Source organism: Balaenoptera borealis, assembly GCF_965194805.1.
Source record: "Balaenoptera borealis genome assembly, chromosome: 20".
Taxonomy (NCBI): Eukaryota; Metazoa; Chordata; class Mammalia; order Artiodactyla; family Balaenopteridae; genus Balaenoptera; species Balaenoptera borealis.
The window spans coordinates 9497254-9524288 of NC_138879.1; the positions used below are offsets into that span (position 1 = coordinate 9497254).

The 27035-nt window shown below is 45.5% G+C and overlaps 1 protein-coding gene across 6 annotated transcripts; it reads left to right on the forward strand.

The window, feature by feature from the left end:
• Positions 1-7: 7 nt before the first annotated feature.
• Positions 8-27005, forward strand: AFMID (arylformamidase). 6 transcript variants are annotated; one of them, XM_082371230.1, is made up of 11 exons: positions 8-221; positions 2115-2205; positions 11782-11886; positions 11968-12016; positions 13110-13195; positions 13291-13363; positions 13550-13647; positions 13899-13977; positions 14086-14227; positions 14437-14541; positions 19500-27005. In XM_082371230.1, the coding sequence occupies exons 1-11, from the start codon at positions 162-164 to the stop codon at positions 19677-19679; spliced, it is 1068 nt and encodes a 355-aa protein (XP_082227356.1). In that variant the 5' UTR covers positions 8-161; the 3' UTR covers positions 19680-27005. The 6 variants fall into 6 exon arrangements, with proteins under 6 accessions (XP_082227356.1, XP_082227359.1, XP_082227360.1 ...); XM_082371233.1 differs by lacking the exon at positions 19500-27005 and adding an exon at positions 19048-19418; XM_082371234.1 differs by lacking the exon at positions 19500-27005 and adding an exon at positions 15433-16998.
• The last annotated feature ends 30 nt before the right edge of the window (positions 27006-27035 follow it).

The following is a 27035-nucleotide window of genomic DNA, read 5'->3' on the forward strand; positions in this document are numbered from 1 at the left end:
TGACCTCAGCCCGCCCCCTCGTGGGAGGGACCGGGAACGCGCGCAGCAGGTTCAGCTCACCAGGGCGGTGGGCGCGGCTCCCAGGGGCGGGGCCTGCTCGGAGTCCCGCCCTCCTGGCATAAAAAGGCGGCCCGGGCGCCTGTCGACTCGTACACAGCGGGATGGACGGCTTGGGTGGAGGTCCCAAGTGTGGGGCTCCCTGGAAGAGGATGTCTAAAGAGGTAGGCGGATCACTGGGAGAGGCTGGGGCTGAGGACTGTGGTTCAGAGATGAGATGGGGGTTGAGAGAAAAGTGTAGAACCACTTCTGTGGGCGCCGTTGATAGCCTACTGTGTGCCAGCTCCCAAAAGCTTTAGCACTGTGATTTATTGATATTTTACTTCTCGCCACAGGTAGGCTTTTGCTAGCCTGATTTTAAGGGTAGAGGAAATGGAAGCCCTGACTATGTTTTTTTACTTTTTTGGCCGCACTGCGCGGCATGCGGGATCTTAGTTCCCTGACCATGGATCGAACCCGTGCCCCTGCAGTGGAAGCGCGGATTCCTAACCACTGGACCGCCAGGGAAGTCCAGCCCTGGCTATGTTAATATCCATAAACCGGGATGAGGTTGGGGCCGAAGTTCCGGACCCTAATCTGAGGTTGTGCAATGTGTGGAAGATGTGTCAGACCTGAAGGGGTAAATACCAGAGGGCTGGTATTTACTGCGGGATGGTTATAAGGGTTAGAAACGACATATGCAAAGCATTTGTTATGCTTGTCATTCAGTTATAATTTCCTAACTAGTTTTCCTACATTTCAGGTAGTGGTTCTTTCTCTGGTCACGGACGCATCTAAGAATGTGGTGACAGTTACAGATACTGCCCCCAAGAAATCCTAACCTCTCTCTTTCGGTCTCTCTCTCTCTGTCTGTCTGTCTCTCTCTCTCTCTGTCTCACACATAGACACACACACACACCCCTATAATACCAGAACACTTTCAGAAACCCATTGCATTATCATTATTATAAATAATAGCAATAATAAAAGATGATGATGATAGCAGTCACAGAGTGTGCGAGGTATGACTGCAAACATCCGACGGGCATAGATTGTACAGATCCAAAGACCCCTGGCCAAGAACCCTGTTCAATGGGAAGAGGGGGAAACCCACGTTTGAGTGGTCAGCTTGACTTCATTTACATGCCTTATAACTTTCAGCCTCACAAGATATACAGCCTCACAAGGCTGAAAACTATAAGTCATGTGAATGAAGTGAAGTACTATTGTTTTGCCCATTATACAGATGAGGGAACTGACTGTAAGTAAGTTGCCCAGGGTAAAAGAACCTGCAAGTGATGGAGCTTGGATGGCACTCAGCCCATCTGATTCCGGGGCCCAAGACCTTTCCATGAGGCCACCTGTCTTCAAATTTTCCAGTCCAGCCTTCACCTGTTTTTTTTGTTGTTGTTGTTTTGCCTCTGAGCCCTTTCTCCAAAACCTGGTTCCTTATTACTTTCTGCGTTAAGTCTGAACATCTTAGCTTGGCATTCAAGACCCTCCACCACCCAGCCCCCGCTTCCCAGCCTCACCTCTATGTTTCAGCAATCTGGCTGGTCAACATTTCCAAACTGACCTTTGATTCCTTCCTCTTCACCTCTGTTTCATTGATTGTGCTGCGTCCACCTGCAGTCAGAATCATACCTTTTCAGGGAAGATCAGCTCTACATCACTTTCTCTGCAGTGGCCACCCCAGCTCCCTGGCTTCCTGTGGTCTTAGCTGCTGTAGAAGTGGTACCCATGATGGCATTAACTGGGACAGATCTATGGGACCTCATTTCCCTGTAAGGCTGTACCGCTGGTTAAAGGCATGGCCATTGCTTTAGACCATGGATCTGGCAGCATCTGCAATGTCGTATCTAAAACACCTAATTAGTTAGTGGGGGGAGAGTGGGGAGTGGGTTGCCAGGCTGGAGACTGGAGGGGCTTGAAGGAAGCTAAGGGCATCTATGAGCGCCCGAGATATCAGGGAAGGGGCTTCTCCAGGCCGAGAGGAGCATCCAGGCACGCGGAGGGGCGGGAGCACAGTCTGCGCGGAGGTCAAAGGTCTTATGGAACTTCCTGTCTGTGTCCCGTAGGAGCTGGAGAATCAGTACTCCCCCAGCAGATGGGTCGTCCGACTGGGAGCAGAAGAGGCCTTGAGGACCTACTCACAGATAGGAAACGAGGGTACGGGGGGATCTCTCTGTGGCCGCTTCAGGTGGACTTTAGCATGTGGCAGTGTTTCAGGATGCCGGGGCGGGGAGGAGGAGCCTCCCAGCCCCCGCCCCTCGGGACAGTTCCCAAAGTCCAGGCACCTCACCTGCTCGGGGCCAGGCGCCCAGGAGCCCTTGCTGCAGGGCTGCCAGAGGCAGGGCAGGGGCAGTGACCCTGCTCAGCCAACCTGCCAACTATGCCCAGGCCCTAAGGCCACAGTGGCCCAGGGAAGTGGAGTGAAAAAAGGAATGTGGCTGCTGAATGTGGGATGTTGTTGCTATCTACAAAAAGCAAAGAAGTCTTTTTTTTTTTTTCTTTAGAGAAATCAGGGCTTGGGAATCTGTAAGCTAGTTAAGTCTCAAGGTTAATTCCCATCCCAGCCCTGGGTCTCTAGAGTGTTGTGCTGCCACCTTTTGAGCTGGGCTGGGCAGGCGGGCTCCGCGGGGGATGTGTGGGCGAGGGAGCAGCCAGCCTCGCCTCCAAGTCGGAAAACTGGATGTTGGCAAATGAGCTTTGTTTCAGCAGGCTGACTGGAGCTCCTGGGGTTGGTGGTTCTGTACACTAAGATAACCCAGCTGGAGGGACAGGCTAGTGGGGGTTTATTTCAGCGCCCTCCCTGTCCTGATAGGGGGTGGAGCTGTGTCCTGGGCACTTCAGAGTCCCCTACTGTGCCTAGCTCTGCACCAAATATGTCTCTATATACTCTATATATTTGAGTGTGCAGAGGAACCTATATGAACTGGTAGAAAACCTGTTTGTCTATCAGAATTGTCTTGAGGGAGAAAAGAGCTGACCCTGTAGAGAAAGGGAGTCTCTCATAAGAAGCAAGGGCTAAGAAGAGACTCTGAGGCTGTTGCCCTCAGAGACTGTCTTTAGCAATCCCTCCTGAGAAGCCCTATGGACAGCCTTACATTCACATCCTACCTCCCTTCCTATTTACGATGCTCCAGCTGGCCCAGAGGTGCCGCAGGTGCATCTGCCCCATTTCATTGGTGAAGAAGGTGAGACAACAGGGGTCATTAGGGCCAGGCGAGTGGGCAGAGCCATGCATGCGCAGGGTTGGAGGCTGTCTCTATTGGAAATGTTGATATTTCTTTCATCATGGACTTTTTGGCATTAATTTTGATTTTTAAAAATATTGCACTTAAATATTATCTTTGTATTGGTCAGCTCAGGCTGCCATAACAAAATGCCATAGACTGGGTGGTTTAAACAATAGGAATCTCTTTCTCCCAGTTCTGGAGGCTGAGAAGTCCAAGATCAACGTGCCAAATGAAAAAAGAAAAAAAAAGGTGCCAAGTGATTTGGTTCCTTGGTGAGGGTACTCTTCCTGGCTTGCAGATAGACCCCTTTCCCCTGCATCCTCACATGGCAGAAAGAGAGAGAAAGAAACGCTTGCTCTTCCTCTTCTTATGAGGCCACTAATCTCATCACAAGGGCTCCACCCTCATGACCTCAACTAAACCTAATTACCTCCCAAAGTCACCATCACATTAGGGTATGAATTTTTGGGAGGCACAAGCCTTCAGCCCATAACGATCCTCATTACTGAGTCTTTGGTGCCCCGCCCCATGCTGTGCCTGAGGTAAGTGTCTCACTCACCCCATCCTAGTCCTGCATGATGAGGTTAAATAACTCACCCAAGCACACATGGCTAGGGACAGCCACCACTTCCCAGAGCTGAGCTTCCAGGTAAGAGGGGAGCAGGCTGACAAGGGGTGATGACAGGCAGGTGGAGTTGGTGGGTGCCCGCCAGCTGCCTCTCTTGGTGGAGTTCTCCAGACCTCTGGACTTGCAGATTGCCTCCTTGGAGTCAAACTCCCAGGAGATGGCGAAGGAATGTAAAGCGGAAAAAATGAACAGTGGAATCCCCCGCCAACCCAGAAAACCTCTCCACAAAGGTAGAAGAGAAAGAAAACATGATTTTTAATTGAGTAAGGAGATTGCAAAACCAGAAAGAAACCTCACCCTTTTATACAGCCGGGCTTATATCCCTAGAGCATGCCTGTTCTCAAAATCAGCATACCTGTGTTCAAGCAAGAGGACCTGAGGGCACTATCTACTGCACTAATCCGTCCTAATTCCATAAGGGTGGCCATCTGTGTTTGCAAATTGCCTTTATCCAGAGGAAGACAAGAAATTCCCATATCCTTAAGGCAAGAGGTGATTTTGCAACTTGGAGCCAGGTGCCTGCAGAAGTTAGGGTCCTGCCCTCCCATGGGGTATCTTGCTCGATAATTATATTTCAAAGGGAGAGCTCCCAGATCTTTGAGAAGAACGTTCCTAGGTTGTAAAACTGGCAAGAGACTCTTTCAGCTTTAAAAAATATTTACATATGGGGAATTCCCTGGCAGTCCAGTGGTTAGGACTCCATGCGGAGGGCCGGGGTTCAGTCCCTGGTATGGGAACTAAGATCCCACAAGCCGTGCAGCGATAGATAGATACATAGATAGATAGATAGATACAGAGATAGATAAAATATTTACACACATTCCCAAAGGGGTAGAGAAAGGATATTTGATGAGGTCTCCTAAAAATAAATGCTCTAAGAAAAGGGAGGAAGGTAAACTCTCTTTTCCTTTTTTGCACTACGGAGAATGAAATTGTTTTTCTTTTGATCTATATTCATTCTAACAGCGTCGACCTGTAACTTGCAGTGGGGACTGCCCTCTTCCAATGAGTAGGTCACTTTTATCCTCCACCAAGGCCTGGCCTCTCTCAGGCTGGGCACCTGGGGACAGCTGCGTGAGCACGGGCAGAGGGAGGTTTGAAGAACTGTTTCCTATACCAGTAGCTATTAAATTTGATTAACAAGACTCAGTAAAAACACATTGTACAAGAAGCTAAAGGAGGTATATGTATAACCCGGCTTGGGGCACAGTTCCAAACTCCCATTCCCCCAAACCACGCCTCGCCCCAGGAGCACCAATCACCGGCGAGGTGGGTGGGGCCTCGTGATTGACAGCCCCTGCGACTGAGAGCCTCTCTGAGGTCCCCTCCTGCCTTTCAAGGCTGGGATTGTGCTTTTTCCTCTCCATCAGAAAAACCAAAGGAAGAAAACAAAAGCACACAAAATACAGGCCCCAATTTTGTTTTACTGTGATAAAATACACATAACATAAAATGTACCACTTTAACCATTGTAAAGTGTACAATTCAGCAGCATTGAGTACATTAACGATGTTGTACAAACATCTCCTCTATCTGGTTCCAACACATTTTCGTCACCCCAGAAGGAAAGCCCCTACCCGTTAAGCAACCCCCTGGCAACCACTGACTGCTTTCTGTCTCTATGGATTTTCCTATTCTGGACGTTTCATATAAATAGAATCCTACAAGATGTGGTCTTTTGTGTCTGGTGGCTTTCCCTTAGCATAATGTTTCCAAGGTCCATCCATGTTGTAGCAAGTCAGTGCTTCATTCCTTTTTATGGATGAATAATTTTCCATTGTATGGATGGACCACGTTTTGTTTATCCATTCATCCGTTGATGGACATTTGGGTTGTTTCCACCTTTTGGCGATTGTGAAAAATGCTGTTGTGAACATTCATGCACAAGTTTTTGTTTGAAAGCCCTAATTTCTTATTAAGTTCAATAGACACAGCCATTCTACCAAACTGCATGTATTCCAAATGTTTACCTCCACCTTTTTACTTAGTTCGTCATGGACCAGTAGCAAACAGTGTGGGGCACCCATTGTCCACAGACCACATTGTAATAGCCCTGCTCTGCACTCTCTGAGGTTGGCTATTTTTAGGCAACAATTGTTTTCTGATTACAAAAGGAGCATTTGCTGATTGAAAAGGATTTTAGAAAATAAAACCGTCAATAATTGTCACCCATTGTTAACACTGGGATGTGGTTTCTTCTAGTCTCTTTTTTTCTCCTAGGAGAAAGCCTTCTGTATTTATAATGTGCAATCTTGTTTTTAATAGCATGAACAGCCTTAAAAATTATTTCTAGAAGAGATACTATGTATAAAATAGAGAAACAACAGGATATATTGTATAACACAGGGAAATATAGCCATTGTTTTGTAATAACTTTAAATGGAGTATAATCTATAAAATGTTGAATCACTGAGTTGTACACCTGAAACTAATATAATATTGTAAGTCAACTACACTTCAATTTTAAAAATTCTTTCTAACCCAAAAGAATTGAAAATAAGTTCTCAAACAAGTACTTGTACACACATGTTCATAGCATTACTCACAGTTGCCAAAAGGTGGAAACGGCCCAAATGTTCATCCACAGATGAATGGATAAACAAAATGTGCTATGTCCATACAATGGAATAGTTTTTGGCCCTAAAAAGTAATGAAGTACTGATACATACTAGAACATGGATGGACCCTGAAAACATAATGCTCAGTGAAGGAAGCCAGGAACAAAAGGTCACATTTATGTGAAATGTCCAGAATAGGGAAATCCATAGGAACAGAAAGCAGTGAGTGGTTGCCAGTGTCTGGGGTAAGGGGGGCTTGGGGAGACGCTGCTTAACGGGTAGGGGGTGTTCTTCTGGGGTGATGAAAATGTTTTGGAACTAGATAGAGGTGATGGTTGCATGACATTGTGAATGTGCTAAGTGCCACTGAATTGTTCACTTTAAAAAGGTTAATTTTAAAAAATTTGTTTATTTATTTATTTTTGGCTGTGTTGGGTCTTTGTTGCTGCACAGTCTTTCTCTAGTTGTGGCGAGCGGGGGCTACTCCTCGTGGCGGTGTGCGGGCTTCTCATTGTGGTGGCTTCTCTTGTTGTGGAACACGGGCTCCAGGCACGCAGGCTTCAGCAGTTGTGGCACATGGGCTCAGTAGTTGTGGCTCGCGGGCTCTAGAGCGCAGGCTCAGTAGTTGTGGCGCACGGGCTTAGTTGTTCCATGGCATGTGGGATCTTCCTGGACCAGGGATCAAACCTGTGTCCCCTGCATTGGCAGGCGGATTCTTAACCACTGCGCTACCAGGGAAGTCCCTAAAATAGTTAATTTTGTTATGTCAGTTTCACCTCAATAAATTATTTTTAATCTTTCGCAGCACTACCACTTCTCTCTGTCTGTCCATCTGCAAATCCTCATGCCCCGGGGGCACAGGGCACTGTGCTAGGTGCTGGGAAGAAGGGGGAGCCTTTGTCTTCTCTCCTGACCCCTCCCCTCTCCACTTCTTCAGCCTGTGCCACTCTGCTGGTTTCCACTCCCTCCTCCTGGGAAACTTGGTTTTTCTCTGACTTTGGTTGTCACAGATTTGGCTACGAACTCACTGTGACTGAGCCCCAGAACCCCACCCCACTGACCTCCCCCAGCTTCTCCAGCTTGTCCACTGGTTCTGGCAGACACTCCCTCCCCGTTTGTGTTCGCTGCTCTAAACATCCCATATTCTACATATTCATCCCTCCCCGCCCCCCCCCCCCCCCCCCGCCCACTCCCTAGGAGCCACTGATCTTTTCACTGTTTCCATGGTTTTACCTTTTCCAGAATGTCCTAGAGTTGGAATCATACACTATGTAGCCTTTTCAGATTCTGGCTCATTTTTATAGCACATGTTACCACCTGACATCTTTCTGTAACTGCTTGTCCCCCACACTAAGGGGTAAGCCACATGTGATTTGGATTTTTTTTATTATTTTGTCACTATGATATTCCAAAATGGGCACAGGCTGCTGCTTATATAAGTATTTGTTTGCTAAATGAATTAAAAGACTGGGGGAGAATAGTTCTGAAACTAGATGGAGGCTGATGGGCCCCAGCCTCCTCTTAAATTGCTGCCACAGACGTGATGAACCCTTGTCTTCAGCTTTCCGTGAATGTCTGATGGGTCTCCCCGCCCCACGCCTGCATTAGTCTCTAGGGACTCTGGCCCCTGCTCCCCCTAATTGCTCTAACACAACGCTCAGTTGGGTCCAGGGACCTGGAGTTTCTCTCTGTAAGAGCTGTGACACTTTGAATGGTGACTAATAGAAACCGAAGTTTTGCTTTTTCTAAAAAGGAAGTTTGTAATAGGGTTTATGCTGAGGTGTCTTGTTGAAGCCCTCCTGCGCTGCCTGTAGGTGCAGCGCCTGGAGGGCTGGCGGGATTCACGCTCTGGAGGAGGCAGTGGGTCCCCCCATTCTCTGTCCTCGCAGCCAGCTGCCCGCCATCACCGTCACGCCACCTCCTGAAGAGAGGCAGTTTCTCTGGCTCAGGGTCGGTTGGGTTTTTTAATACTGGAGGAAGACTTTTTTATGCATGATAACGAACATCAATAGCTGCTTGGTTTTAATTGCTCTTCAACTTAGGGCATAAATTGCATCATATTTTTCTTAGTTTTGGCACAGCATAAATCTTGTTGGTCCACGTACACTTCCAGGACGCTTGCGTTAATTAAATTTCTCCCCTTTGCTGAGCCTGCTGTGTTGACGAGCTTGTCGGGCACAAACACCTTCACACAGTGCTGGTGGGAGGGTGGTTGGCAAACCCCTCAGAGAAGGCGAGCAGGGGAGCTCCAGGGCCTTTGGGGGGAGTGTGGGGGCTGTTATGGACCGAATTTTGTGTCTCCCCAAAATTCACATGTAGAAGCCCTAACCCCTACTGTAGCTGTGTTTAGAGGTGGGGCCTCTAAGGAAGTAATGAAGGTTAAATGAAGTCGTAAGGATAGGGTCCTGATCCAGTAGGATTATTAGAAGAGACGCAGAGGGTTCCTCTCCCTAGAGAGGGGGAGAGCTCCTCCCGAGCACAAAGAGGCCACGGGAGCGCACAGCGAGAAGGTCATCTGCCACCCCCGGGGTGGGACCTCACCAGACATCACCCCAGCTGGCACCTTGACCCTGCCTTCCAGTGTCCAGAACTGGGCGAAATAGATGTCTGTCGTCGAAGCCCCCCCACTGTATGGCATTTCGTTAAGGCAGCCTCAGCAACTAAGACGGGAGGCTCAGATTGAATTTGCGCCTCAGATCAACAGGATGTGATGCTTGTTATACCCGGCGCACACGTGTGGCTGGAGGGAGTCCTGGTGAAAGCAGGGGAGTGGAGAGGGACTGTCCCTGCTTCCAAGGGAGTAGTGAAGGGGATCCAGGGTGGTCTCAGTAGGGGTGGGGAGAAGACTCAGGATTCAGGATAAGCAGAGAGAGAGCCAGGAGTATTTACTGGTGATCAGATGTGGTTTGTTTGGCCTAAAAACTGTCACTACTGGTTAAATAAATTAAGGTACAGCCATAGGATGGAATAGCAAGTTAACTGTTTATGAAAAAAAGAAAAGAACGAGGAAGCTGTCTATGTACCGATTGGGAAAGCTCTCCAAGAAATATGAAGTGAAACAGGCAGGGCAGAAATGTATTTCATACGCTGCCCTTTGGATTAAAGGGAGAGAGAGTCCATATCCGTGTTAATAATAACAGTCACCTTGGCAGGGTTATTTCATGCAAATGCCTGTTGTATATTTTTTTAACCATATAAACATATTATTTCTTCAAAAGAAAAATGAATGGCATTTCATTTATTTTTTAAGTTAATGCTCAGATAGCTCATAACTTTCACAGATTAAATTCCCGTCAACTTTTCAACGCAACTTACATGATGTGATGAAATTCTGAAAAAAGCAGAAATGGAGGCGGCCCATTTTAACAGTTTATTCACACTTGCATAAACACAATCTATGCAAGCTATCTTCATCTACCTAGTTTGCCCTTTCTGGAATTGCAGAATCACCCAACCCAAGGGAGCCCTGATGGGTATTTTTGGGAAGGGGCCTGTGGGCGGGGGGACCATGGCCACCGAGGTTGGGGATCTGGAGGCTTCCAGGAACATGGATCCCAAGTTGAAGGTCTCTTCCCACCAATCTTCAGTATCAGAAAGATTGCAGTGTTCGTGCTGTAGGGTATTTGTGTAACCTGCTTTCGCTCTTTACATGGCAAAATACTCTCCCTCCAGTATTTCCTTTTTGATTAATGCATTTTGGGTCCTGTTTATGTAATCCTTGCCTAGTCCAAGGTCATTAGGATTTCCTATTTTCTTTTCTAAAAGCTTTATTGTCTTCGCTTTCACATTTAAAGCTGTGGTCCATCTGGAATTGATCTGGTGTGGTGTGAGGTAGGGATCAAGAAACTTTTTTTTCTTCTTTCAGATATTCAATTGACCCAACACTACTTACTGAAATATTTATTCATTACATAATTTTCTCTTTCTTTCTTTTTTTTACACACTTTTCTTTTTAAAAATTAATTTTTATTGGAATATAGTTGCTTTACAATGTTGTGTTAGTTTCTGCTGTACAGCAAAGTGAACCAGCTATACATATACATGTATCCCCTCTTTTTTGGATTTCCTTCCCATTTAGGTCACCACAGAGCATCACAGTTTTCTTTTTTTTTGGCTGCACCACACAGCTTGTGGGATCTTAGTTCTCTGACCAGGGATTGAACCCAGGCCCTCGGCAGTGAAAGTGCGAGTTCTAACCACTGGACCACCAGGGAATTCCCTACACAATTTTCTTTTAAGTGGTTATGATGTACCAGGTCCTGGGTGTACAGAGGTGGGCAAAGCAAAGCCCTTGTCTTCTCAGAGCTTATGTTCTAGTTAGGGTGACAGACAGACAGCAAACAAGTGAAAAATATATGAAGGATTAACGAATGCTGGGATAAAAAATAAAGGAGAGAAAGGGGATATACCATAATGTACTTTACCTGTTTTCTATTGTAGATCCCTTGGGCTGTGTCCAATGTTTTGCTGTCATAAATAGCATTAGTGTGGGCATCTTTAAAACAAGCCCTTAAGAATATTTCTGATTATTTCCTTATAATAAATGTATGGATAAGGACTTATGCATCAAGGAATATGATCTTCTTGAGCTTTGATACATATTTCCAAGTTGCCCCTCAGGAAGAACTTACCAGTTTACACTCTCTGGCACCCAGTGGTGGAGGGAGCTGAGCTTCCTGGATTTCAGTGATGGAAGTGGGGCCTTGAGGGGACATTGTTTACTGCAACATGAACATACAGAGTCCCATCCCACCTCTAGGCCTTTGCCTTTGGTATTTAATTTACTTATGGTAAATTACGTAAATGTACTTCCTCCTTTCTCCCGACCCCAGTCCTAGCCAATTTTCACATCCCTCTGACCTCTCCCATCATGGCACTCAATTATATATTCATATTGTTTTATTATCTATTTATTTCAAGTGATTTTATATCTTAGTTCCTAGAAGGTTATTTTTCCAAATACTTGGAAAAGTTTATACTTCCCAGAACACATAGCCAAGTGTAACACACATAATAAGCATGTAATAAAGTAGTGGTCGAAATGGTGCCTATCAGAACTGCCAGCTCACCAGAGACAGATGTCACAGGTAGTACTGGCCCCCACTTGGATGGGCCAGTCTGATTTCTTTGTAACTATGCACCTGTGGGATGCTTCAGACCCCAGCCCCGATTACCATGAGGACTTGGGGAAGCACTGATAGCTGGAGCTAACTGGTCAACCCAAAGGGGCTTTCGGCAAAAAGGTTTCTGCCTGAAATAAAATAGAGGTTGCTGCTGCCTGAGGTTGTGCTGACAGCGACTTGTCCATTTCTGGAGACAGCTACCAAGAGGGCCCAGGCCACCGGGAGGAACCTGCTCGATGTCCCCTATGGAGACGGCGAAGGGGAGAAACTGGACATCTACTTTCCTGAGGCAGTGTCTGAAGGTAAGCGGGGGCTAGTGGTCCCCCTTGGATATCAGCTGGGAGCCCTGCCTCGGCCTACATGCCCTTTGTTTTGTCCTACAGCCTTGCCGTTCCTCGTGTTTTTTCATGGAGGATACTGGCAGAGCGGAAGGTGAGTCAGGGGATTTGGATGAATGGAGAAAAAGGGAGATTCATCTTTGCCTGGACTCTTCATTTCCTAGGGCTGCTGCAACAACTTACCACAAACTTGGGTGCTTCCAACAACAGAAATGTCTTACCTCACAGTTCTGGAGGTCAGAAGTCTGAAATTCATCAAGGTGTGGGCAGGGCCGCGCTCCCTCCGAAGGCTCTGGGGGAGGACCCGTTCTCATCTCTTGCAGCTTCTGGGGGGTCCGGGTCTTTCTCGCCTTGTGGCCGCATCACTTCAACCTCAACTTTCATCTTCACATGGTCTTTGTGTGTCTGTATTTCAATCCTCCCTCTCCTTTCTTTTACAATGTCACCAGTCATTTGATTTAAGGCCCATCCTAAATCTGGGATGATGCCATCTCAAGATTCTGAATTATATTTGCATAGCCCCTATTCCAAATAGGGTCACATTTGCAAGTACTGGGGTTTAGGATTTGGACATGTTTTTTGGGGGGACACTATTGGATCCACTATACCCAGTGAAAAGCCTGTTCAGTCTACTCTAATCAAATGGAAAACCACAGTGACTAACCATCCCAGTTTGCTCAGAACTGAGTGGTTTCCCAGGACCTGGGGCTTTCAGTGGTAAAAAAAGAGAGAGTCCCAGGCAAACTGGGACCACGGGTCATCCTAAGATAAGCAGAGGGGAATTTGGGATCTTCAGGGACACTGTTGTTCCCTAGGATCTTACTAAGGAGTTGCCTGTTATAGGATCTACTGCCCTTCAAGCATATCATCTTAATGCTACATTTATTGCATTTTTACCCTTTGCTTTGTGAAGCTCTCTACATGTCTCACCTCCTTCAATTCTCAAAAACAGCACCCTAAGGGAAAGAACATAATCGTTCCTATTTTACAGAGGAGGAAATCAGGCTTAGAGGTTAAATATAGTCTCTAGGGTCCCATAGCTAGCATGTGATGTGGTAAGGACAAAGCCCCCCTTCTTCCCTTACTGCACCAGGTCAGAGAGGGGCAGTGCTCTGGGTGGACAGGCCACAGAAGCAGCCTAGTGACCAAGCGGCCTCCAGTTGTCATGTCTTTGCCTCCTTCTGCAGTAAAGACTCGTCAGCCTTCATGGTCAGCCCACTGACAGCACAGGGAGTGGCTGTGGTGATAGTGGCTTATGACATTGCCCCCAAAGGTAACGAGGGTAGTCTTGCAGGTGCAAGGGCTGGTGGGCTTTGGAGGGGAGAGGGCCCCCAGCGGAGCCTGACATAGCTCCTACCCTCTGCACAGGCACCCTGGACCAGATGGTAGACCAGGTGACCCAGAGCATCGTGTTTGTCCAGAAACAGTATCCAGGCAACCAGTGGGTATCACTGTCGATTTTCCTTTTGTCAGACTGAGTGGGAGGACAGTGGATTAAGCTTCTTGGATGCAGCCCAACTGCCCCCTCTGGCTTTGGAGCAGAGGGCAAATTGGGGCTCCTTGATACTGGCCTGTTGCTTTGGTTATACTGAATGCAAACCCAGCTCTCTGCTCTGACCCACCCAAGGGGAATTTACCTGTGTGGACACTCAGCTGGGGCCCACCTCGCCGCCATGATGCTCCTGGCCAACTGGACCAAGCGTGGAGTCACGCCCAACCTCAAAGGTTTCCACGGGGACTGAGCCTGGCTGGGCAGCGTTCACCCTCCCCTGATAGGCCTGAGGGTCTGTAACAGCTGCTTGAAATGTCAACAGCTGTGAGTGGCTTGACCTCGGGGCTTTGAGCCTGGGTAGCAGGGCCTGCTTTGCTTCTTCTCTGCCCCCTACCCTGGTCTTGCCGCACTGGCCCTGGAGGCGGGCTGGCCCCATCTTGCCCCACCTGCAGCCTGGCTCTGTGACTGTCCTTTACCTTCACAGGCTTCTTCCTGGTGAGTGGGATCTATGACCTGGAGCCTGTCATGCACACCTCTGAGAACGCCCCTCTCCTCACAACCCTGTGAGTCACTTGTCCCCTCGTCCCCCAGCTGGCCTGCAGCCTGCGAGGAGGGCCAGGGGTGCAGCAAAGGCTTCTCTCTGTCCTGACCACACCTACTCCCTGCACCAGGGAGGACGCTCAAAGGAACAGCCCCCAGTGGCGCCTGAAGACAAGCCCAACGCAGCCTGTGGACCTAGCCTGCCGCGTCCTGGTGACTGTGGGCCAACACGACAGCCCCGAATTCCACCGACAGTCCAGGGAATTTTATCAGGTACCCCCAGCACCCCGCTTTTGGCTCGAGGTTGAGGGTCATGCAGTCTTATTATCTTCCTGTTTATTTCACCCAAACGGACCCTACGACACCAGTCATTTCTTCCATAAATACTTAGCACCTGGTATGTGCCAGGCAGCTGCGAGAGCCCCTCTCCCCGCAACCCCCCACAGCCTCATGCTTCCTCTCCCCTCGTTTCTCCTACTCAGACTCTGCGCCGAGGAGGGTGGAAAGCCTCCTTTGAAGAGCTCCACGACGTGGATCACTTTGAAATCCTTTGGAACCTAACCCAGAAGGACTACGTGCTCACCCAGGTGGGGCGCATCCCTTCACTGTGGACAGAATGCGTCCTGCTGTAGCCCCTACACATAAGGCGAGGTGGCCAGGCAGGGGGCATGGAGAGTCACCTCTCTGGCTCTTTGGCGTCCAGGAGGTTGGGGGACTTGACGATAGGGATTGAGTGCCACGCTTGCTTCCTGTACTTCACCTCCCTCTGAAACAGCCCCAGGTGACCTGCAGAGGCTGGTCCTGGGCACACAGGTGGGATCTGCATGGGGCTGTGTTGTGGATGGGGACAGGCAGATACGAGAAAGTATTAGCCTGTTTGTGTGTAAGCATAAAAGCAACACCAACTCCGTGGGGAAAGGAGGGATGGAGTTGACCACATAAATGTTTATTACAATTTTAATGTGGAGAATCCTTTTAAAAGTCTAAGGATGAAAAGGAACCTTCCTACACTGTTGGTGTGAATGTAAATTGATACAGCCACTATGTAGAACAGCATGGAGGTTCCTTAAAAAACTAAAAATAGAGTTACCATATGATCCAGCAATCCTACTTCTGGGCATATACCTGGAGAAAACTATAATTCAAAAAGATACATGCACCCCAGTGTTCATAACAGCACTATTTATAATAGCCAAGAAGCAACCTAAATGCCCATCAACAGATGAATGGATAAAGATGTGGTATATATATATATACATATATATATATATATATATATATATTAGTCAGCCATAAAAAAGAATGAAATAATGCCATTTGCAGCAACATGGATGGATCTAGAGATTATCATACTAAGTGAAGTAAATCAGACAGAGAAAGACAAATATCTCATGATATCACTTATATGTGGAATCTTAAAAAATGATACAGGGACTTCCCTGGTGGTGCAGTGGTTAAGAATCTGCCTGCCAATGCAGGGGACAGGGGTTTGATCCCCAGTCCAGGAAGATCCCACATGTCGCGGAGCAGCTAAGCCCGTGCGGAGCAACTAAGCCTGTGCGCCACAACTACTGAGCCCGCGTGCCACAGCTACTGAAGCCCACGCGCCTAGAGCCCATGCTCCGCAACAAGAGAAGCCACCACAATGAGAAGCCCGCGCACCACAACGAAGAGTGGCCCCCGCTCGCCGCAACTAGAGAAAGCCTGTGCGCAGCAACGAAGACCCAACGCAGCCAAAAACTAAATTAAAAAAACAAATTAAAAGAAAAAAATGATACAAATGAACTTATTTACAAAACAGAAATAGACTCACAGACATAGAAAACAAACTTATGGTTACCAAAGGGGAAGCGGGGGGGATAAATTAGGAATTTGGGTTTAACCTATACACACTACTATATATGAAATAGAAAACCAACAAGGACCTACTGTATAGCACAGGGAACTATATTCGATATCTTGTAATAACCTATATTAGAAAAGAATTTGAAAAAGAATATATATATTATATATATATATAACTTAATCACTTTACTGTATACCTGAAACACTGTAAATCAACTATATTTTAATTTATTTATTTATTTAAAAAAAATTTTACTTATTTACTGGCTGCACCAGGTCTTACTTGCGGCATGCGTGCTCTTAGTTGCAGCATGTGGGATCTAGTTTCCTGACCAGGGATCGAACCTGGGCCCCCTGCATTGGGAGCATGGAGGCTTAACCACTGGACCACCAGGGAAGTCCCGACTATACTTCAATTTAAAAAATTATTTTTAAAAAGTCAAAGGCTAGATTGGGGAAAATATTTGCCATGGACCCGGAAAATATACAGTTACTAATTTTTTTCTTTTTTTTCTGGGAAAGTGGGTACCTGATTAACTTTACTTTTTTTTTTTTTTATATTTACTTCTTTTTCCTCCAGTTTTATTGAGATATAATTGACATACAGCACTGTATAAGTTTAAGGTGTACAGCACAATGATTTGACTTACAAACATCATGAAATGAACCACAATAGGTTTAGTGAACCTCCATCATCTCACAGATACAAAAGAAAAGAAAAAACAGTATTTTTCCCTTGTGATGAGAATTCTTAGGATTTACTCTTAACAACTTTCATATATAACATAGAGCAGTGTTAATTATTTTTTAAAGGCTTTTTTTAAAAATTTAAGTAATTAATTTATTTATTTTTGGCTGTGTTGGGTCTTCGTTTCTGTGCGAGGGCTTTCTCTAGTTGCGGCGAGCGGGGGCCACTCTTCATCGCGGTGCGCGGGCCTCTCACTACCGCGGTCTCTCTTGTTGCGGAGCACAGGCTCCAGACGCGCAGGCTCAGTAGTTGTGGCTCACGGGCCTAGTTGCTCCGCGGCATGTGGGATCTTCCCAGACCAGGGCTTGAACCCGTGTCCCCTGCATTGGAAGGCAGATCCTCAACCACTGCGCCACCAGGGAAGCCCCGAGCAGTGTTAATTAAATTTATCATGTTGTACATTACATCCCGAGTGCTTATTTATCTTCCAACTGGAAGTTTGTACCTTTTACCACCTTCCTCCAATTCCCCCTCGCCCCCACTCCCAATTAGTTGCCACCTCAATAGGACTTTTTTTCTAAATATTTTTAAAAATTATTTATTTACTTATTTATTTATTTTTGGGTTCATTGGGTCTTCGTCGCAGTGCATGGGCTTCTAATTGCGGCAGCTTCTCTTGTTGTGGAGCATGGGCCCTAAGCACGCTGGTCAGTAGTTGTAGCACGCTGGCTTCAGTAGTTGTGGCATGCAGGCTCATTAGTTGTGTCTCACAGGCTCTAGAGCGCAGGCTCAGTAGTTGTGGCTCACGGGTTTAGTTGCTCCACGGCATGTGGGATCTTCCTGGACCAGGGCTTGAACCCGTGTCCCCTGCATTGGCAGGCAGATTCTTCGCCACTGTGCCACCAGAGAAGTCCCTCCATAAGCTTTTATAGCGTTCAGTTTTAATTCACATAGTTAATATCCTTACCACACAAAGAGCACTTTGAAATCAATAACAACAGTTTTTTTAAATTGAAATTTAGTTGATTTACAATATTAGTTTCAGGTGTGTAACATAGAGATTTAATATTTTTATATAGCCTATACTCCATTTAAAGTTATTATAAAATATTGGCTATATTCCCTGTGCTGTACAATATAACCTTGTAGCTTATTTATTTTATACATAGTATCAGTAGTTTGTACCACTTAATAAGAGCAGGTCTTATTTCTCTTTAAGAACAGAAATAAATAGAAAAAACGGACAAAAAAATAAGTGATAGTTCAAAAAGAAATATAAATGGCCAGTAAACCTGGGGGAAAAGTAAGCTGCATTAGTGATCATAGGAATGTAACTGAAATGGGACTTCCCTGGCGGTCCAGTGGTTAAGACTTCGCCTTCCAATATAGGGGGTGCAGGTTCAATTCTGGTCGGGGAGCTAAGATCCCACATGCCTCACGGCCAAAATACCAAAACATAAAACAGAAGCAATATTGTAACAGATTCAGTAAAGACTTTAAAAGTGGTCCACATCCAAATCTTTAAAAAAAAAGAAAGAAAGAAATGTAACTGAAAATGAGTCCTTTCCCACCTCTCACAGGAAATGTTCTAGTTATAATAGTGCCCAGCGCTGGTGAAGACACAGTGAAGGGGGCCTCCCCCTCCCCATCCTGAGGGTGGGAGCACACGTTGGCCTGGTGTTTCGGGAGTGCAGCCTGGCAATATGGACCCAAATCCACTGACCCAGTAATTCTGCTGCTTGGAATTTGTCTTCAGGATAATCAGAGAAACATAGAAAGATGGTCTCTGTAGCTTTATTAATGTTCTAAACTTGGAAATAACCTAAATGTCTAATGAGGTTAAATTATGATATAATCAGGTAACAGAGTGAAGTTTGTGAAAATTAGTTAGGACATGTCAAATTGCTTCAGAGGTAAGAGCAAAAACACAAAAATTAACCGGCCTAGTATCTTCCTAGTTTTATGATACATAGATAGCTAGACCCTTAGAGGCATATATATGCATCCGAAAAAACCGTTTACCAGTGGTGTTACAATGGATTTTAAAAATCAATTTCCACATTTTCTACCATGAACGTGTATTACTTTTTTTTAACTGGGGAAAAACAAGCACCCAATAAATGACATCTCTTAAAGAAACCTAATAAATATTTTAGATTTGGAGGGCCATATGGCCTGTGACAAAACTACCCAACTCTGCCATTTTTGTTCAAAAGCCGCCAGAAACAATTCATAGGTGAATAAATGTGGCTTTGCTCCAGTAAAACTGTACTTATGGATGCAGAAATTTGAATTTTATGGAATTTTTACATGTCACAAAAATATTTTTTTGATTTTTTTTCCAACTGTTTAAAAATGTAAAGCCATTCTTAGCTCATGGGTCATACAAAAATGGGCAATGAGTGGGCGACATTTCAAGTGAGAGATGGGAAAGGACTCATTTAAATTACGTTTCTATGATCGAAAATGTAGCCTGTTTCTTTAATCAAATTCCTCCCAAGAGATCCTCACAAGAGCCTCTCCAACTCTGGAGCTTTTGTATCTTTCCCTCCTGCTGCAGATTATTTTGAAAACAATCTTCCAGGAGTCCTGATGACACCTGAACCCCCGCCGCCAGCATGCACCCCGACTTGTGAAACTTCTCCCAAGGGCTCAACTGCTTCCCTTTCTTGCCGGCCTCAGCTTTCCCTGTGCCCAGTAGCGCCTCTGTTTGTCCACCCACCCCGGCCAGGGTCCATTCCCCTCACTGCTCTGAACACGAGTACAAATCTCCATGGCCTGCCCCTGGCCTGGATCGAGCGGGTTCCAGGGAAGGTCTGGCCCAGGTCCACGCCCTGTGTGATACCCAGAGTCTGGCCCCCAGTCTGCTGAGAGGGTGAAACAAAAGTGACAACTCCCAACCAAAATGAAGAGGAAGAACTCCCCAAACCAGTTTTTGTTCTGTGTTTTTGTTTCACTCCTTCGTCTACTCTGTCCTGGGCTCCACCTGATGTCTGGATTCGTCCCGGAAAGCCCTGGGATTTTATCCTTGGGGCTAACACCTTGACTGACAGGACAGTGACATCCACAGGTAGGACACACTTCCTCTGCCACTCCCCCCCACACACAGGGGTGTGTGTGCAGTTAGTTCCCAAGGAGCCAGCTGGGTCCACCCACCATCCACCGCACCCCTCTCTCACCCACTCTGAATAGCTAGCAGTTCAAGAATGATTGATTATAGCGAAAATAGGTAATAGCCTAAATACGCATCAGTAGGGAGTAAGTACATCTGAGCAGCCGACCATCATTAGAAAGGGGTCTGTGTTTATAACTGGGGACACCTCCAAGACATACTATTACCTGACGAAGAGCAAGATGCTCAGCGGTGCGGTATCGTACCATCTCAACAGCACTACCTCATACTCACAAGATGACACGCTTCTATGTGTGCACACGAGTGTGTGAATGCAGAGAAAAAGTCTGGGGAGGCTCCACACCTAACACCTCTGCTGCCCTCTGGGGAGGGAAGTGGCATTGGGAACATGAGGAGGGGGTGTTTTGGCTTTATCTGGATTCTTTGGACCTTTTAGGATAAGAATGTAATGAGGCAAAAAACCCCTAATGAGACCTAATTACAATTTAAAAGCTTTTGCACAGCAAAGAAAACCATCAACAAAATGAAAAGACGACCTACTGAATGGGAGAAAATATTTGCAAATGATATGATCGGTAAGGGGTTAATATCCAAAATATATAAACACCTCATATGACTCAACATCATAAAGACAAACAAGCCTATTAAGAAATGCACAGAAGAACTGAATAGACATTTTTCCAAAGAAGATATACAGAGAGCCAACAGGCACATGAAAAGATGCTCAACATCACTAATCATCAGGGAAATGCAAATCAAAACCACAATGAGGTATCACCTCACACCTGTCAGAATGGCTATCATCAAAAAGACCATAAACAAATGTTGGCAAGGATGTGGAGAAAAGGGAATCCTCCTACACTGTTGGTGGGAATGTGAACTGGTACAGCGACTGTGGAAAACAGTATGGAGGTTCCTCAAAAAACTGAAAATAGAACTACCATATGACCCAGCAATTCCACTCCTGGATATATACCTGAAGAAAATGAAAACATTAATTCAAAAAGATACATGCACCTCAATGTTCACAACAGCATTATTTACAATTGCCAAGATATGGAAGCAACCTAAGTGTCCAACAACAGATAACTGGATAAAGAAGATGTGATATATATACACACACATACATATAGACAGAATGGAATACTACTCAGCTATAAAAAAAAGAATGAAAATTTGCCATTTTCAGCAACATAGATGGACTTGGAGGGCATAAGTGAAATGAGTCAGAGGAAGACAAATACTGTGTGTTATCACTTATCTGTGGAATCTAAACAGTAAAACAAATTAGTGAATATAACAAAAAAGAAACAGACTCACAGATGTAGAGAACAAACTAGTGGTTATCAGTGGGGAGAAGGAAGTTGGGAGGGGCAAGATAGGGGCAGGAGATTAAGAGGTATAAACTATTATGTACAAAACAAATAAGCTACAAGGATATATTGTATAGCACAGGGAATATAGACAATATTTTATAACAACTATAAATGGAGTATAATCCTTAAAAATTGTGAATCACTATGTTGTACACCGGAAAGTTATATAATATTGTAAATCAACTATACCTCAATACAATTTCAGTAAATGGCTCAGATAAAAAATATGCATACATATATATGTGTGTGTATGTGTGTGTGTCTGGAGAGAGAGAAAGGAAGAGAGAGAGTGAGAATGATAACAGAAATAGGCAAAAAGTAAATAGAATATCTGAATAAAGGGTACGTGAGTATTCCTTGTACTATTCTTGCAACTTTAAAAATGATAAAATTACGGAATTCCCTGGTTGTCCAGTGGTTAGGACTCAGTGCTTTCACTGCCGGGGCTCAGGTTCAATCCCTGATCAGGTAACTAAGACCCCGAAAGGCAGGTGGTGTGGCCAAATATATATATATAGATAAAATTAAAAGTTACCAAAAAGTTGTGACATTAAAAGAAGTCAGCAGTGCCCCCTGGAGCTGGAGGACTAAGGATGTGAGAGGCGCCACCCACCCATCCCTGCAGCTTGGGAAATGAGTTCAGAACACCCGGTTTCCACACAAAAAAAGGACACAGATTTTTTTCCCTAGGCAGCAGATTACATTTGCTGGAACACATGCTTTGAGGAGGGAAAGGGGAAGTTTACCCTGGGGTCCACCCACCCTCACCTGGTTTTTCCCTACTGTCCTGTACGTTTGTCACCGTGGTGGCCCTGCCCCTGGACCCGCTGGAAGGCAGCCCTCCAGGACCCCCAGGTCTGGGTGGTCAGCAATGTCCTCGGGGGCTTAGAGCTCCTTCCCTTCCCTGTCCCTTAGTCCTTAGAGCCCATCTGGAGTTTCCATGTGGCGTCTGAGAGTTTTATAGAGCCCTATAAAACTCTCTCTTCTGACTTCGTGGAGCAGGCAGGGCGTCTGCGCCCCGTCTGGTTACCTAGCACCCAGCAGCTGCTCATGGATCAGTTCCTGGAGCCTGGCTTCCATCCTGGACTCCCTGTCCTTTCCAGACTTCTGCCAGCGGCTCTGGGTCTCGGTTTATTGGCCCGTAAAAGAATCTGGCTGGAGCAGGAATAGGCAGACAGATACAGGGACAGAACTGAGACTGCAGAGCTAGGTGCCAGCACATAAGGGAGTTTGGCATGATAAAGGTGTTGTTTCAAACCCACTGTACAAATCTGTTTATTGAACAGACAGTGTGGCTGGATCTTGGAAAACATAAATCCAAACCTTTTCACACAGCTTCCAGGACACACTTTTGGAAGGATCAAAGGCCAAAAAAACCCAAACCAGAAAAAACCCAAACCAGAAAAAATCTTCAATCAATATCTTTCATAAGTCATCTCAAGAGTGGAACAAACCTTTCTAAGCATGGCAAAAATACAAAAGATACCAACCAGATACAGAAAAGAGAAGTCAGAAAGAAAATGAGTGATAGATAAATATGACTGCATGAAAATGTTAAATTTCTGCAGGAAGAAAAAACCACATGACAAACAAAAAACAACAAACTGGGTTGGGATGGGGGTACATGACACATGAAGTCAAGTCCCTTATGTGTAAAAACCCTCTCCAAGCAATAGGAAACGTATCAGTAACCCAACAGAAAAGTGGGCAAAGATATGAACAGGCAATTCACAGAAAAGAAATTTAAGTGACTGGTAAATTGAGAAAAGAGGATCACCCTCCCTTGTAAACAACGAGACACAACCTAAAGCAAGCACATGTTTTGCATTCTCAGCTGAGCCAAGATCAAAACGTTTGATGTTTAGGCAGTGTTGTCCGGAAATGAGCTCTTAAGGAGTCAGAGAAAGTGGTTTCGATCTCACATTAACAAGGGGGACCTTTGACCCTAAAAACATAGCAACTAATAAAACCAACGCAGCCCGACCCTCCCCACCACCCCTGTGTGGATTTCTCTGTTAACCGCTCTGTGTTTTTCTCTCCCTACTCTGTTTCACAAAATTGCTCACAGTTTTCCTGTGAATTAAGCTGAGAAATAAATCCAAGCTACCAGCTTCTTATCCAATTCATAATGACAGTTACTGGTAGAACTGAACAAAACAAAATTAATATGGCAGTGGCTAAAACCACACATGGTAGGGACTTCCCTGGTGGTCCAGCGGTTAAGACTCTCCACTCCCAATGCAGGGGTCCCAGGTTCAATCCCTGGTCAGGGAACTAGATCCCACGTGCTGCAACTAAGACCCAGCGCAGAGAAATGAATAAATAAATATTTAAATGTTTTAAAAAAGAAACAAACAAAAAACTGCACATGGTAAATGTCTTTACTAAAGCTGATATAAGCCTCAAGGTTTTTTTTTTTAGCTACTAAATTTAGATGTTAAAAAATGGACCCCAGGGCTTCCCTGCTGGTGCAGTGGTTAAGAATCTGCCTGCCAATGCAGGGGACACGGGTTCGAGCCCTGGTCCGAGAAGATCCCACATGCCACAGAGCAACTAAGCCCGTGCGCCACAACTACTGAGCCTGCGCTCTAGAGACTGCGTGGCGCAACTACTCAAGCCTGCGCTAGAGCCCGTGCTCCGCAACAAGAGAAGCCATGACAATGAGAAGCCCGCGCACCGCAACAAGGAGTAGCCCCCGCTCGCCACAAGTAGAGAAAGCCCGCGTGCAGCAACGAAGACCCAACGCAGCCAAAAATAAATAATTTTTTTTTTTAAATGGACCCCAGGGACTTCCCTGAGGTCCAGTGGTTAAGACTCTGCACTTCCATTGCAGGGGGCACAGGTTCGATCCCTGTTCGGGGAAATAAGATCCCACATGCCGCATGGCATGGCCAAAAAAAAAAAAAAAATGGACCCCAGTCAATAGGAGCTTGGTGAAAATAATGTCGAAGGCTCAAAATGGCAGAAGCTAGTTTAGATAAAATTTGACATAGCCAAAAGCTGATCCACGAATTTAAATTTTTGTTACAAAATCTTATGGAAAATGGGGAGTGGATATTAATGGGTAGAGTTTCAGTTGGGGAAGATGAAAGAAAAAGTTCTGGAGATGGATGGTGGTGATGGTTGCACAACAATGTGAATATGCCTAATGCCACTGAGAGGTACACTTAAAAATGGTTAAAATGGTGGTGATTGTTTTGTAATGAGTAGAAATATCTAATCAATATGTTGTGCAACTGGGACTAACATACAGTTGTAGGTCACTTATACTTCAATTTTTAAAAATGGTTAAAATGGTAAATTTTATGTTATGTATATTTTACCATAATAATTGTATATATATAATATTTAATAGAATGATCTAGAGGGAAAAAATGCAGATATTCCAAATACTTCCACTGAATTATACCTCTTTCAGTTACCATAGAAATGGAAATTAACCAAAGCCCAAAATGTTGAGATTTCTCTGCATATGCAATGTTATCACGTAGAGCAACTTTATCATATATATCTTATTCGTGTTATATATGTTACTCTTGTATATGATAAAAATACAAGTAATAATAATTTTTAAAAACCTTATGGAGGGACTTCCCTGGTGGCGCAGTGGTTAAGAATCCACCTGCCAATGCAGTGGATACGGGTTCGAGCCCTGGTCCGGGAAGATCCCACATGCCGTGGAGCAACTAAGCCAGTGCGCCACAACTACTGAGCCTGTGCTCTAGAGGCCATGCTCCGCAACAAGAGAAGCCATGACAATGAGAAGCCTGCACACCGCAACAAAGAGTAGCCCCCGCTCGCCGCAAGTAGAGAAAGCCTGCGCGCAGCAACAAAGACCCAACGCAGCCAAAAATAAATAATTGGGAAAAAAAAAACCTTATGGAAAAGACCTAATCAGTAAAATAAAAATTTAAATGGTAGAAGTTGGAATATGTTGGTGCCAAATAGAAAATGAATCACAGAAATACATTGACTTGATGGTGTTTAATCCAGAAGATATATTTATTTATTTATTTATTTATTTATTTATTTATTTATTTATTGGGCATGCCACCAGGGATTGAACCTGTGCCCTCGGCAGTGAAAGCACCGAGTCCTAACAACTGGACCGCGAGGGAATTCCCTGGAAGATATATATTTTTATACAGATGCTATCAGTATTGATAGAACTCTGATTAAAATATCCTAGGATGAAAAAGGCAGGGTCAACATACACCCAGACAAGATGGTGAAGCAAACCGTGTCCTGGTCTGATGATTGTGAGGACAGGTTGGCAGTATTAAAAAATGTTGAAAAGACACACACACACTTTCCCAGCAATCCTGCTTGCAGATGTTTATGCTACAGGCATAGTTGCACATGTTTGTGTGTCTGTTTGCTGTAGTACAATTCATAATAGCAAAAAAAAAAAAAAATTGGAGATACCCAGTGGGAAATTGGTTAATTGGAATTAGGGTAGACCATCCAATAAACTCCATGCAGATATTATAAAACGTGTTGAGATCTCTAGGTGCTGATAAAGCTGAGATGTGCTGTTACCTGAAAAGACAGGATGCCAAGTGGTGTATGCACGCATGCACACACACACACACACACACACATCTGGAAGTATACATAGAAACTGCTGAAAAGTTTCTTTCTGCTACAGGTCTTGGGGGAGAGGAAGACTTCCTTCCCATTGCATGATTTTTGCTTTTACAGCATTGATGTGTCACTCTTAACAGTAGAGGAAAAATGTGTTCACAAAAGTTTTGGTGAGACTAGATGGCCATAAGGTAATATCTAGCATTGATGTTTTATGATCTCAAAACAGTTTTGTCTGATCATCACGGTATCTATCAGGATTTGTTGCCAACTATTTGAAAATCCAGAAAGTTCACATAAAAATGCAAATTTGCCTTTGTGATAAATATATATTTGGTCTTTGTCCCCGATTCCTGGCACACAGCTCCTAAAAAACCTTTGGAATCTCCAGAGTGATAGGAGCGTCTTTTGTTCTAATGAGCAACCCCTAGATGCTTCTGGCTGGGGCTGGTGGCCAGAAAGACCAAGCCTTCATTAGAAGCTTGGAGCTTTCAGCCCCACCCTCCCAATCTTCAGGGAGGGGAGAGGAGCTGGTGATTCAATTAATCACCAAAGGCCAATGATTTGATCAACCAAGCCTGTGAAACCTTAAAAACCTTAAAAACCACTTAAAGTCAGGTTCATAGAGCTGTTAGGCTGGGGCGTCTGCATGAGGCTAGGCACCAGCTACACAGGCCTGCTGTGAACCCAGTCTGGCTGTGCCTACAGGCAGGTGCCTGCTCCCTGGGCTCCCATTTCTATTATTCAGGCGGATTGTCCTGGGCTGTTCACTTCCTGGAGTCACATTCCAATCCCACCTCCCTGATAGGACACCCAGGTCTCCTGGCTGGAGGGCAGTGGGCATTGTTTCCACACATTGCTTCACCTCTGTTGACCCCCACCCGCATGTCTGTTTGGGGCAGGGACTTGGAAGGGATATCTAACTCCTGAGGAATTCTGGTGGAAAGGGAAGAACAAAGCTCCAAGGGTCAATTTCTGGACTTCCAGGAAACTTCAGTGAAAAGACTTGATAAAAGAGACGAGTGAACAGCTCACTCCAGTGACGGTGCAGGTTTAGCTGTGTACTTCATCTATGTGACATCTTTCCCCTGGAGGATGCGTGGCCTCTAGATGGACGTGCCTCAGCACATGTTCCAACCCAGACGGCACAAGGGCTGGCTGGGGAAGCTGGCACTAGGAGGTTCCAGGAGTGCGGTACCCACAAAAACAATAAGAGTTTGCACGCTGAAAGGGCTTAATCCATTTGTGCTCGGCAGGTGCCACTCCTTGAAACTATCACGGGGACTTCGGCCCATTCTCCACTCCTCTTCCTACCACTGTTTGCAAGTAGCTGGGATGGGAGTAAGCGCGAGGCGGGGCTGGGTCGGCGCCTGGTGAGCAGAAGCAGAGACATGCGGCGGGAGGACTACAACTCCCAGCACACCCCGCGCCGCCCAGCTTCCCATTTCCCAGAAG

Bases quoted from the DNA above. Each gene is read 5' to 3' on its own strand.
- AFMID (XM_082371230.1), top strand. From the start codon at position 162: ATGGACGGCTTGGGTGGAGGTCCCAAGTGTGGGGCTCCCTGGAAGAGG. The intron at 222-2,114 runs GTAGGCGGATCA...TGTGTCCCGTAG, and splicing joins GGAAGAGGATGTCTAAAGAG to GAGCTGGAGAATCAGTACTC. The intron at 12,017-13,109 runs GTGAGTCAGGGG...CTCCTTCTGCAG, and splicing joins GGATACTGGCAGAGCGGAAG to TAAAGACTCGTCAGCCTTCA.